The 14,017-nt window shown below is 48.2% G+C and overlaps 1 protein-coding gene across 1 annotated transcript; it reads left to right on the top strand.

Annotated features, from left to right (window-relative positions):
* The first annotated feature begins 8,703 nt into the window (after nt 1-8,703).
* Nucleotides 8,704-13,077, top strand: LOC144787850 (macrophage-expressed gene 1 protein-like). Its single transcript, XM_078665343.1, has one exon. The coding sequence runs from the start codon at nt 9,202-9,204 to the stop codon at nt 11,377-11,379; it is 2,178 nt and encodes a 725-aa protein (XP_078521469.1). The 5' UTR covers nt 8,704-9,201; the 3' UTR covers nt 11,380-13,077.
* The last annotated feature ends 940 nt before the right edge of the window (nt 13,078-14,017 follow it).

Below are 14,017 nucleotides of genomic sequence, written 5' to 3' on the forward strand. Positions count from 1 at the left end.
TCCAATCCAGACTAACTCATCCCCCGCCCGGCCTTACACACTTTGCGGTGCCAATGTCGACGATGCCTGTGATCCGCGGTGGCCATGAGTGTCCTGTCAGCGAGTGACTAATTAATCAGTCACTGGTGAAGCTGGCCTCCCGCCGGCCCGGCAACGCTGGGGATTTCATTGCCCAGAAAGTCAGCAGCGCACGGACTTGACTATCTCACATTGAGTCCCCCGCCGCTTCTGAGTGACCTTACCTCACTTCCTCTTCCTCCAGTGACCCGAGGCACTACGGTCACATCCGGATAACAATCCCGGGCCCACCATGGTGTGCCGCAGCCAGTACCCACCCCGTCGGTAATTGACAGTGTCAGTCTTAGTAGTGCGTGTCTGAAAGCTGCGCAGGGCCGGGCCGCAAGAAATAGGCAGCTGCCGGGCAGATTAGTAAGATTGTTGTACTCTAACCCACCCCGGAGCTGAGAGCGGACAAGATCTTTAACTATTAAGTTACTGAGCCGAGCTGCTGGCACAACTTCTGCGGGGAGCAGCAGGGCTGGCTCACAGGTGCGCGCATTCGCACCCTGCCTAGCCAGAGTATCAGAGTGGGATTAAATGCGTGACAACGCATTTCAGTGCGGTGTTGCGGAACACCACACTGAAATGCGTTAGCGTCACACCTGATGCGTGATACTTGGCAGGCTTGTTTTGTTGAAGTGCCATTAGGTGCTTCCACTCTTGCCTCTCAGAGTATGGAACCACAGACACCATCAGAATTATTTCAATCTACGTCCCTTGCATTGTTAGGAACATTGGGGCATATTACCAACAAGTAGCGATATTTATCACTAAATAGGCTTAGCGACGATTTTTTTTATCGCTGGATATGTTAGCGGAGAAAACATGCTATTAGCAACGTTTTTCTCCAGAGCGAAATGCGTGAATATCGCTGAGAATACATCGATATTCATGCATTAGCGACGAAATGCTCTTAGCCATGTTATCCACCTCCCATTGGATAACATGGCTAAGAACTGGTCTGAGCAGGTGTTGGTTTTTGGCGATAGCGGGAATATTTCCATCGCTACGCCAGCCTTGCTAATAGGCGATAGCGACTGGTTGGGTACGCCCACTTTGCATGTCATTAACGATAAATATCACTGACATGCAAAGCTGGCCCCAAACTGCTCGCTATCGCCTAAAAGCTGTCGCTAACATCAGTTAGCGACAGTTTGCTAATAGAGCGATAGAATTATCACCGCTTATCGGCCGAAAACAGCCGCTAAACGGGCGATAATTGCCTATCGCCACCCTTGGTAATATGCCCCGAAGTTCCTTCAACTTTGCGGTGAAAAAGACAGATTCCACGAAATATGAGGCATACTTATCAAGCAATTGCATCACCATTACATCACGCAATGGGGCACAAGGGCGACGCAACCACTAAGTAAGATTTATCAATTCACACAAGGCTACCTTGCATGGCCCTGCGTGGCTTAATAAGTCTAGAGTAACCAGTGCTTGAAATGGAAAAATAAAAGTGCAGGTAATCTGTACTAGAGTACCTGGTTGTCACTGAGAAGTACCGGTACTCTCCAATTAGAAGTATTACATTTCTCTTGAGAAGTGCCAGTACTCTCCCTCTCAAAATAAAAAAGTGCTGGTACTCCGGCCCATTTAAAGCACTGAGAGTCACGCAGTGCATATCGCTGCTTTGCATTACACAGCAACAGAGAGGCATTCCATGGGTGGAGTGCTTGAGATATTGGCACATCCCCATATTTACCATTACTTGCTGACCAGAGAATGCGTCAAAATACTACACCTCCCCAGGTGAGGCATACGAGGAGAAATATCTTTAATTCTCCTCGTTAGTTCCACTTTCTAAGTGTGCTTCATTCTGCAGACCACATTCAAAGGGAAAAATGCCTCTCAGGATTGTTTCTGTGCAGGTAGGTGCTCCTAGGAAAGCTGAGTTGGAGTAAGTGGCAAAGACCGAGTCTCGTGGCTTGAACCTCACAGAAGATGTCAGCGATGAGAGTGTAACACAATAAGACAACTTTTCACCTTTAACTCCTCGCAGTTTTTATATGAGTGCTTATCTTTGGGGCACAATCTTTATTTCTCCACATGTTGCCTCCAAGGGTCACTGTACATTCTCTGGAAGATATTATATAAATACATATAAATATAAAAATATATATATATATTTATATATCTATACTACTATTATAAAGGAAGAACTTTGAGGCTTTGAGGCGGGTAAACTCGGGAACCACAGCGCCAATCCACACACCCGATACATCGTTGGAATCCTCATGGTGTGCAGATGGACATAGGCTATATAAATTTAAAAAATACGTTATATTTAAAAAAGTTACATTTAAAAAAAAGTAGTCCCCTCGAAGTAGTGCCGGTCGCGACCTGCGTGCTGACGTCGTCCAGGAGCGCAAGGAGGAGCGCCGTCCAGGAACGCGAGGAGGAGCGGCGGACATGGCGTGGGGGAGGAGCACTGAGGAGCGGCACACAGGCGGTGAGCAGCAGCGGACCGGCGGAGCTGCGAGGAGCACTGAACTGAGGAGCGGCGGCTGAGGTAAGGCTCCGGGGGACAGTGTCGGGGCAGGCAGGGGTCGGGGCGAGCAGGGTACGGGGAGTTACAACAAAAAGGCTCCAGGGGACAATGTCGGGCAGGCGGGGTCGGGACAGGCGGGGGACCCTCTGGCATAATTGTGCTCAAGCTCCCGACTCCCGCCGGCCGCTCCATACTCTGTGAACTCCTACTCTTATCCCTGCAACCTCTGCTCATCCTCGCCTCCCTACAAACAGAGCGCCAGAGCCCCACTTACCCAGAAAGCTCCCCAGTGCCTCAGGCGCTGCTGCTGGCCACCACTGCAACACTGGGCCTCTGGCATAATTGTGTGAGGTAAGCCTCCGGAGGACAATGTCGGGGCAGGCGGGGGTCGGGGAAGCCTGATTGCTCCCGGACAAGGTCGGGACGGGCTGCTAGTATTATATATATATATATATATATATATATATATATATATATATATATATATATATATATATATATATATATATATATATATATATATATATATATATATATATACATACATATATATAGATATATACTAGTGTTAGTCTTTCAGCGGTAAACTTCATAACCAGATCACTAGATGAAATGTAAAAAAAAAAAAGAAAAAACACTGTACAAAGATGTGAGTGGTTTGTCAACTAAACTGAAGTCACATTCCTTTCCAACCAGCTGACTTAGTATTCACAGTTTCAAGTCGTTGGCTTCCCTTTGGCAAATCATTCTTTTCAGGTGGGTAGTCCAATCAGTTGAGCTAGAAGTCCAAGAATGCATTTCATTATTAGAGTTTAGGGCTGGCGGGAAATGGTATCCCTGATGGCGTGGAGTCATTCAGTATCCTTACACATATCATAAAAATCAAACAGTTCTTGGCAACTTGTTACCCAGCTGTGTCTTTTCAGGTCTGGCCACTAACTTTTCAACATCTTCACAAACTTCCTATGGCTTTCTTATAAACTCGCCTAAACTTTAACATTGAGTTAGGACAGTGCACCAGTACATTGATATTAACTGCCCGAAGTGAAGTAATATTTTGTCTCCTCCAGGAACCATGCTTTTTGGTCCATAATTAGCTCATCGCTCAGGCCCACACAGACAAAAAAAGTCTCTAACAATGTGTGATTTAAGTGGAAAGGGTCTATTGAAAACAATGTTCCCAGTCTTTTTTTAATTTTACAAAAACTGTTCTGTACATGCCAACACAATAGAATAAGAAAGTGTGAAATTTTGACAAACAAAAAGAAATCAAGAGAATTATTTTCCCTCATTGACTTCAATTGAAGCAGAGGCAGTTTCAGGCTGGATCTAGCTAAAATAAAGCTATTTTTGGAGTAAGAAAATAATGAACCCCACCTGAATTTGTTCTATTGGCATGTACGCAATTACTTAGGAAGCGACAAGGCTGTTTCAAATTACAATGGCCTACTAGGGTACTGGAATTTCTCAATACGTGAAAAAACAAAGAATCAATATAATCAGGTCTCAGAATGACAGCAGCAGGATTTTCAGTGTGCTGACGTGGAAAATCACCAAGGTTAGAATGGTGTCAAGGGGTGTGGCCAAGATTGTGGCTGCATTGGATGCTCAGTGGCCCCGGCAACAAATCCAGGAAAAAACGGCAGAACAGCCAACCCCACATGCAATTGTTGCTGCCTGATTTCCATATTGAATCCCCTGAATGTAGCGGTGGGCTCTGGACTCGGGGGCGTCCCAGTAAAAGCCATACGCCACATCGCTGGTGCTGGAGTGAAGCCTAACACTACCCAGCATGGTCGAGAGTTAGAGGCAACGCTGTTGGCGCAACACCTTGAAAGGCGGGCCACAACAAGTGGATGGGTGCCCCTGATTATCAGCGACCTCCCGGCCTCGCTTGCAGCTGGAGTGGAAGACTAGACTGGACCCGTGATGAGCAATGCCGGGATGAAGGCTGGGTGAGGTGGTGCTCCAAGTGGCAACGCTCCAGAGAAAGTGGCCATCACCGTGAGAGACGAAAGGCTAAGTCCAAACGGCAGCGGCTGAAGGGGGAGATCCATAGTGCCACTCAGAGATTGCGGGTCCTCTAGCGAGACTGCGACTAAGTCCGAGGCTGGAGCATAAGGCGAGGTGGCGCGCCAGTGAATTTTTGAATTTTGAGTTGGATTTCTAAAGCGCGTAGCTACCCGTGGGCCACCCAGCGCTGTTGCTCAACATACTAGATCTAGATCCAGGGAAGGGGGGATGTTCAGGGGAAACCAGTGCTTAACATCGGACCACGGAGGCCTTCCCTCCTGAGGACCCGGCGCACCCTAACAGTAAAGAACAAAAGCACGGACCTGGAAGTACTGCTGAGGCCACAGCACCATGGCAATTGGCCCTGAATATTCAGTTTAGTGCCCCTATTGGAGAGAGATCTCCTAGCCTGTGGGTGAGGACTGGACTTGGCCCATACAGCGTGCTGACTGGACTGAGGCTGAATGAAGAGGCGCCATGGGTGACAACGCCCCTGAGCCGGCGGGCCGTCTCCATTGTGAACTGCAGAAGCTGCTGAGGGAGATCAACTGTGCTGCCCAGAAGTTACTGCGAGACTGTCGGCGGGGCTGCTGAAGTGCCCGAAGCCACAACATGAGGTGAGGTGGAGTGACAGCGCCCGGCACTGGGCCGCATTGGCATCCCCACCTGGGTACTCGGTGGGCCTTGGAAACGCTGTGGGGTCCACAACCAGGCTCGCGCTGTGGTCCTGATCAGTGGAGGCTCTCAGTACATGTGGCTGTATATCCTGCAGTTTGTACAGATCTGGGGACTGCCTGAGAAGTCGCTTGGGACTATTTGGGTCCCTAGAGTGGAGAGTCTGGTCCTTCCAGACGCCAATAGACCCACGTGAAATGCAGCAGAGGTGGCCCACAACGAGGCCAATGAAGTGGCCCGACTTGCTCTGGAGGTGCTGGCAGCCAGTCCTAGGAGCCCCAGATGGAACACCCCCTGCGGTGGTACCAAGCAACACGGGCACCTGTATGGTGCAGTGCCCTAGAACAGGGGAAAAATGTATTGAATAAGGTCCGGTCGACATTATCAGTCTGGGGGGGCACGTATGGCACAAGGGCCTTGGTGAGCTGGGAGAGACTACCATCTGTGGTTGGACGATGGCCCAGGCCTAAAAAGAGCAGCAGTGATGGCGCAGTGTATAGGGGGCTGGTCCGAGAGGTGTGTAGGCTCACTATGGCACAGAGCACCAAGGGTGACCCTAATTTTTTTTATCTCCTCTATTATTCACAGGAGTTCAGATACAAGTTTTCACTACAATCACCTCTGATCATGCTCCAGTTGTGTTGTACATGCCTACACTCGGTATTAGCACAGCTTCAAGGGTGTTTACTTTTGATAGGAAGCTTCTCCTGGATAATACTTTTATCAATCATATGAGAGTCTGGATTAAGGACTTTTTTCAAAACAATCGTCCCTCCACGATATGTGGGATGGCTGGGATACTTTTAAAGTGTGTTTTAGAGGGGAAATCTTGAGCCATGGACTCGGACTAAATAAACATAAGCAAGCTAAATGTTTTATACAGGAATTGTATAACAAACGTAAAGCAGCTGAAGAAAATCTGGCATGTGGGATCTCGCAGGGAAATAATACTACCAAGCTGCAAACTAATGTGGCCAGATGTAAGGCTAACATCATCCTGGCATGGAGTAAAGAAATTGCCCTAAAATATCAGCTTTATATAAAAGAATGTTATGAGTATGGTGAAGCCACAGAGCATTGTTTAGCTCAAAGGTTACGTTCAAAGGAGGTCGCTCAAAGAATAGATGGCATGAAGAATGCATAGGGCAGTTTGGTACACGATCCCCAAGAGATTCTAAAGATCTTTCATAATTTTTATAAAGAACTCTATACAGAACAGGATATGGGTCGAGATGCTAGGGACCTGGGGCTTCAACATTTACCATTTAAGCGGTTAGATCAGGAGGAAGTGAGATACTGGATAGCCCTATCACTATTGATGAATTAGAGCAGGCTATCAATTGTATGACGATCGGTAAGGCGTCTGGTCCAGATAAGCTTCCTTCTGAGGTCAATAGGACCTTTTTGCAAGATATCAAAATGGATTAGCTGGCCATCTTCCAACCAGCTCAAATTCGGGGTGCACCGCAATCATGGGAGGGATGAGGCTAACATTTTTGTATTCAAGAAGCAGGACAACCCATTTGACCTTCCGGGGTCTTATCGCCTGATTTCACTTACGAACTGGAATGGGAAAATTTATGCTAAAATCCTCGCAAATTGTTTGGCTAAGGTCATCTTCCTTTTGGTTTCCCTAAGACAACACAGGTTTATACCTGATAGGGGGACAGTGAATAATATTGCAAGATGTGTGACCATGCTTGATATTGCACAGGCTGAGTCCAAGGATTTAGGAATTATTTTGGTCGATACTGAAAAGGCATTTGACCTCGTCGCATGGGATTTCCTTTGGGGGATCCTACAGCAGATGGGGTTCGGCCAAGGGTATATTCAGGCCTTGCAGGTCTTATATCATTTTCCCGTGGCCATGATATGTTCAATAGGATTGAACCTGTTCAGCTTTCTAGAGGTACACAGTATGGGTGCCCCTGCTCCCCGCTGATGTTTGCGCTGTATATCAACCCTCTTTTGGATATGTTGGAGAGGAATGTCAAGATAAAACCATTTTCTGTTCGGCAGGATCATTTCTGTGTCTTCGCATACGTGGGTGTCATAGCCATTGTAACATCTGATCCTGTAATGGCTTTACCTGAAATCGAACATCTGCCACATGAATTTGGCTGCATGTTATGTTATGTTATGTTATAAGAGACTTATAACGCGCACAACTACTCAGGAGTATCCTGGCGCGATACGGACTCAGGCATGTCAGGCTATAAGCTTAACACGTCAAAAACGCAGATTCTCTGTACTAATCACATTCTGGCTTATAATTCTAGAGTCGTTAACGAGGTTATGTATTTGGGTATCAAGATACGGGTGTGTCTGAAAGAGCGGGTTGAGGTCAACTGGGGGACTATTATTGGGAATATTAAACAAGCACTTGAGAGATGGGAAGTTTACATCTCTCTTTGGCGTTTCGTGTTATAAAACAGTGATGCATTACATTAAATAGTCAGTAACGCATACATTATAGTTTAGAACATTCGACAAACAGCAGTGTATTTTAATTCCGACATTGCATATCTAGGGTTTTCTTTTTCACCCTCATCATTGTCCCCATCATATATTAACTGTACAATTAAATGTTCTCAGTTTAGTAGGTAGGCACTGTCCTCTGATAGTGATTCTTCTTGTGGAGGTTCACAGATATTGCCCCAAATCGTATTCCACTTTCCCCATACCCGTGTCCATTTTTTGGGGCTTCCCCTGTGCAAATATACTGATTTTTCCGTTATCATTACACCGTCCATGTCCTGGCACCATCGTCTAAGGGTAGGGGTTGATTTGGAGCCCCAGAGCTGCGCTATATTTCTATTCTCTATTGTCATACCCAATGCCTCCTAGTTTTGAGCATTTGCTGTAGCTTAAACAGTAAATGTATTGTCACATTTTATGTTAGTCATATATGTGTGCAACTGTGCGGGATACAATTAAAAAATAATCATTTTCATGCGAATAGTGCTGGAAACGCATAGCACTACAAATACACGTAATTATTCCTCACAGCCAGGATTCAGAGCCCTGCGACTCCCTGGTAACACTCACAGACATCTCAGCTGGCATCATATAAAACAGTGCATTTCCCTGATTAACGTACATTTATTTTTAATCTAACGTGCGTTATATTTTTTAAGTATTTAGCCTGAATATGTCACTCCAACAGAATGGCCATGGTGTTAGTTTCAGTCAAGCCTCTGGCCCTTCCCTCGCCGACCCATCCCTCCTCTTAGGTTCAAGGTTCTCTAAACTTTATATTATGCACAATAACCGCCCGCTGAACCTACGAACGTTCCCACTTTATAAACCAACCCCCCGTCCTGGTCCTTGAAGTCTCCTGTGAAAGGCGGGGTATTTGATATCACTTTCTTGCAGGGATGAAGAACGGGGCTTCCCGGGCCATTTGTTAGGTTTGATAGTCCATGCACCCTCCCCGGTCGCCCCTCCCCCTCCCCTGGAGCTGCCGTGACTCAGTGGAGTTTGGCAATGTGTGCCTCACCCCTGCTGACAATGCGGCCCGGCACACACAGAGCCCCCCTCCATGTTTTTATCGGAGTTTCCCTGGGCACCGTTTCAGCTTGTTGCTTTTGCCAACTTAGCTGTAAACAAGGCACTGATGTGATTGTCTGTCGCCCTCTCCACAGCCCTTGGAATTTCCACCTGGCCAGTGAAGGGCTCTGATTGGCTCGATTCCTCCGAGTGACGAATTCCCCTTCTTTTTTTTTACGGCTCTTGCGGCTTTTTTAAGTTGAAGAACTTCCTCGTCTGGTGAGTGAGCAGCCGAGAGTTCAAGGAGAGACGCAGAAACTTTCGACAAGCAGAGTCACGGGCAACAGAGGAAGACGAGGCAGGGGCCGTGTCCTCTGAAGCAGTCATAAAAATAAGTTTTCCACAGTGCTGCTTCCAGAACACGAGGAAAGAGTGAACTCAGCCCACAGCTGTCCACTGTCTTTGAGACGATGCCACCTCAAACGTGGGCCCTGCTGCTTCTGACTGCAGTCAGCGCCACCTCACAGGACTTGGGGTTCTTGGAGTGCAAGAAAGCCTCTGGCTTGAACGTCCTGGAGGTGCTGCCCGGAGGAGGCTGGGACAACCTGCGCAATGTGGAGATGGGGATCGTGATGAGCATGAACTACTCGCTGTGCCGCACCACGGAGGACGGAGAGTACCTCATCCCCAACGACGTGCACGTCATCCCGCGCAAGCAGAGCAACATTGAGGTCAACTCAGAGCTGATTGAGAGCTGGCTCAACTACACAGACGTCACCTCGCGCTCCATCAACGCCCAGGCCTCCTTCCTCTCAGTGGTCAATGGCAAGTTCTCCACCAGCAACCAGGAGACCAAGACATGCAATGTCTTTGACCAGACGATGACCAGCCGCGTGCAGATACGCCATCATATCTACTCGGTGAAGGCCGCTCCAAATTTTGCATTTGATCCAGGCTTTAAAAACCTGCTGGTTGACATTGGCAATCATCTGGAGAACAATCAGAGTCGCGATGCAGAGTACTGGGCAGAGATGCTTGTGCTCAGTTATGGGACACACGTACTCACTAACCTGGAGGCTGGAGCCACCTTGGTGCAGGAGGACCAGGTGTCCAAGGTCTTCATGGAACAGCATGCCAGCCAGAAGGCGGCCATCACAGCTTCAGCTTCCGCCAGTTTCTTTGGCAAGATCAACGTAGGCATTGGAGGTGCTACCACAGTTCAGGACGAAGTTGCCAAGAGTTATTTGGAAAATACTTTGTCTTCTAAAATTGAGAGTCATGGCAGCCTTCCCTTCTATCCTGGCATCACTCTTCCAAAATGGCAAGAGGGTATCAATAACCGCCTTGTGGCTATTGACAAGTTTGGACTTCCACTTCCATTCTTTATCAATCCTGAGATGTTGCCAGACCTGCCTGAGCCCACAGTGAAGCGGGTGGCAGTCACTGTGGAGAACGCCATCCGTCTGTACTATGCTGTCAACACCCATCCGGGATGCGTCGACTTAAAATCACGCAACTTCAACTTTGAAGCTAATGTGGATGATGGGTCGTGCCTCGGCGCAAACACCAACTTTACCTTTGGGGGTGTCTTTCAGGAGTGTCATGGACTATTTGGAGAAGACACTGAGGAGCTTTGTCAGCAATACCGCACCAAGAACCCAAAGAGTGGCGACTTTTCATGTCCGCCAAACTACAGCCCAGTCTTACTGCATGGCGAGCAGAGGTCAGTGACCAAGCCAAAGACTGAGTGCCACAACCAATGCCACCGATGCTGGCTGGTAGCCAAGTGCTGCCACACCGAGTGTGGTATCAACTACTACACTAGCAAAGTTGAGTTCAATGCGTATTGGTGCGCTGCCACGGGTCCTGTGCCGCAGGGATCTGGGTTTCTCTTTGGTGGGTTGTACAGTGCTGGAGAAGCAAACCCACTGACAGGCAATACTGCATGCCCCTCCTACTTCTACCCACTGGCGCTGTTCGACAACCTTAAGGTGTGCGTGAGTGATGACTATGAGATGGGCTATGAGTTTTCAGTGCCATTTGGGGGTTTCTTTAGCTGTGTAGCGGGAAATCCGCTGACTGGCCTACTGAAAGGACAAAGTCCCGGTGTCCTACAGGATTTTTTCTACAAGAACCCCACAAGTTATCCCATGAAGTGCCCACAGGGGTACAGCCAGCACAAAGCATATATTAGTGATGGCTGTGAGGTGCTCTTCTGCCTGAAAGCTGGCACACTTTTTGCCCAGCGGCTGCCTCCAATCAAGTTGCCACCATTTATCCGCCCACCAGCATACAATTCGAACATAAATGAGACAATCCTGGTCCGTGCAGAAGGTGACAAGGCTTGGGTGAAGGTACAGGGCACAAAGATCTGGAGGCTGGCCAACGCCACAGATGAGCAGAATATGGCTGAGCTCCTGGGTGCAAGGTCTTCCAGCACTGGGCCCAGTGGTGGTGCTGTTGCCGGGATCACCATAGCAGTGACCATCGTATTGGCTGCAGCCATCATCGCAGTGATATATGGTTTTAAGCGCTTTCGTGGCAGTAAGGGGTTCAAAGAGATCCAGCCCAGTCGTCTGGTGGAGGATCAGGGGAGCTATGGAGCCATGGGGGACTCGGCAGAGCCAGTGACCATCAGCACCGCCTGAGCACCAGGTCTTCAGATGCAACATTTGAGGGCGATGAAGGACAGACAACACTTTTGGTTCCCTGGTTATGTCTTCTGAGGATTCCATGTATTTCTGGACATTTAGAGAAGATAGGAGGCTTATGTTATGTGCAGGTGAGGCGCTGTGGGGTTGAATACACAACGAAGCAACTAGAGAGAAAAAAAAGAATAAGGTTGGAAGGGGAGTAGCGAATTACTTGGATAGAATAAGATACTGGTGTTGATACAAAGGACGAGGGCAGAATGCTACTTACACAACCTACCTCACTCTCACCTTCGGTACACTCAATCTTTCACTGACTTTCAAACACATTCACCAATACATTTATCCTAACTATTAGGAGTAAGAGACCACTAGGTAGCGCCTAAACACCATAGGGGGAGTAAAGTACTTCACAAATGATGTCTTTCTTTCATTTATTCACTCACATTCTGAATCTCAGCCCATTCTGTACACTTATTCATGGCACACACCCACACTTTTACCTTTTGCATTCATACACTCACTTTAACACATTTCTCCGTAATTAGCAGCCTTACATTTCATCTTACAACCCGAGCGGGCTACCATGTGCACTCACTTCCACAAACAAATGTAGACACACCCACCAACCCACCTCACCACGTGACACACCTTGCACTAATACACTCAAAACCATCTATCTTACTCTTGCACTCACCCACCTGGGACATTACTTCAGAACAAAGGCTTCCGTTGTTACGTGTGTGTGCAGTCATCTCTTCACGCAAGCTGAGTACCTGCACTTCTTTCATTTGAAAGGTTGAGTGGGAGCATTTCTCAACAGGTGTACAATACCTTAAATGTGGGAGTACTTACACTTCTATGTAGCAAACAGGTACTCTGGGAGAGTGAGTACCTTGGATTAAATAGTTTAAAGCACTGCCCTCATCAAAACACAGACTTATTCCCTCACACACTCCGCCCCCACACACAGCGGCTTTCGCAATCCTACATTCAAAATGCATCCATGAACCCAGTTTACCAGCCCCAAATCCCGGCTCCTCCCTGTTCTCCTTTCTCCTGCCTGTGGTCACCTTTCCCTGACCCCCAACCCCCCTGAAGCCCTCCTTTACCTAATCCTGCCTTTAAACCCTGCTACAGGGGCACCAGATCACAGGCACAGCTAGCTAGGATCTACTGGTGGAGGTGCAGCGGTATTACCGGTTTTTGATTTTCTAGGGAAAGTCCCCGTTTAAAAAATAAAACAGCTGTAGGGAAGTTTAGGTCTGTGTTTTCCCAGCAGTGTTTGAGAGCCTATTGCATACCTTCTAATTACAGCTTAGACTAGTGCTCTTCAGAACACTTCAAAAATAGAAACCACCAGGAGCCAAAGTTAACGGGGACAATACTTACAATGTCCCAAGGAAAATAGGTGGCATGGGGCCAGGAGAGGCTGCCAAGAGTCAGAAGGAGATGTCCAGTGCTTCAGGGGGGTAGAGTGAAAGAGGACTCTGCTCAAGGGGTGTCAAAAAGGGAACATTGGACCAGGAGGGTCAGCTAAAGGGAACATTGCTATTGGAGGGTCAGCTAAAGGGAACATTGCTCCAGGAGGGTCAGCGAAAGGGAACATTGCTCCAGGAGGGACAGTGAAAGGGAGCATTGCTCTAGGATGGACAGTGAAAGGGATCATTGCTCTAGGAGGGACAGTGAAAGGGAGCATTGAAACAGGAGTGTCAGCAAAAGGGATCATTGCTCCAGGAGGGTCAGCTAAAGGGAACATTGCCACAGGAGGGTCGGCTAAAGGGAACATTGCCACAGGAGGATCAGCGAAAGGGAACATTGCTACAGGAGGGTCAGCTAAAGGGAACATTGCTCCAGGAGGGACAGTGAAAGGGAGCATTGTTCTAGGAGGGACAGTGAAAGGGAGCATTGCTACAGGAGGGTCAGCTAAAGGGATCATTGCTCCAGGAGGGTCAGCTAAAGGGAACATTGCAACAGGAGGGTCAGCTAAAGGGAACATTGCCACAGGAGGGTCAGCGAAAGGGAACATTGCTACAGGAGGGTCAGCTAAAGGGAACATTGCTCCAGGAGGGACAGTGAAAGGGAGCATTGCTACAGGAGTGTCAGCTGAAGGAACATTGCTACAGGAGGGCCAGCTAAAGGGAACATTGCTCCAGGAGGGTCAGCTGAAAGGAACATTGCTACAGGAGGGTCAGCTAAAGGGATCATTGCTACAGGAGGGTCAGATGAAAGGAACAGTGCTCCAAGAAGGGCAGTGAAAGGGAGCATTGCTCTAGGAGGGTCAGCTAAAGGGGAAATTGCTCCAGGAAGTTCAGTGAACTTTGCTCCAGGAGGAACAGTGAAAGGTAACATTGTTCCAGGAGGGACAGTGAAAGGTAACTTTGTTCCAGGAGGGGCAGGGAAAGGGAACATTGTTCCAGGAGGGGCAGGGAAAGGGAACATTGTCCCAGGAAGGGCAGGGTAAAGGAACATTATTCCAGGAGGGGCAGGGAAAGGGAACATTGTTCCAGGAGGGGCAGGTAAAGGGAACATTGTTCCAGGAGGGACAGGGTAAGGGAACATTATTCCAGGGGGGTCAGAGATCAGGAACATTGTTCCAAGAGGGGCAGGGAAAGGAAACGCTGTTCAGGAGGGG

This window comes from Lissotriton helveticus, chromosome 1_1, assembly GCF_964261635.1.
Source record: "Lissotriton helveticus chromosome 1_1, aLisHel1.1, whole genome shotgun sequence".
Lineage (NCBI taxonomy): Eukaryota > Metazoa > Chordata > Amphibia > Caudata > Salamandridae > Lissotriton > Lissotriton helveticus.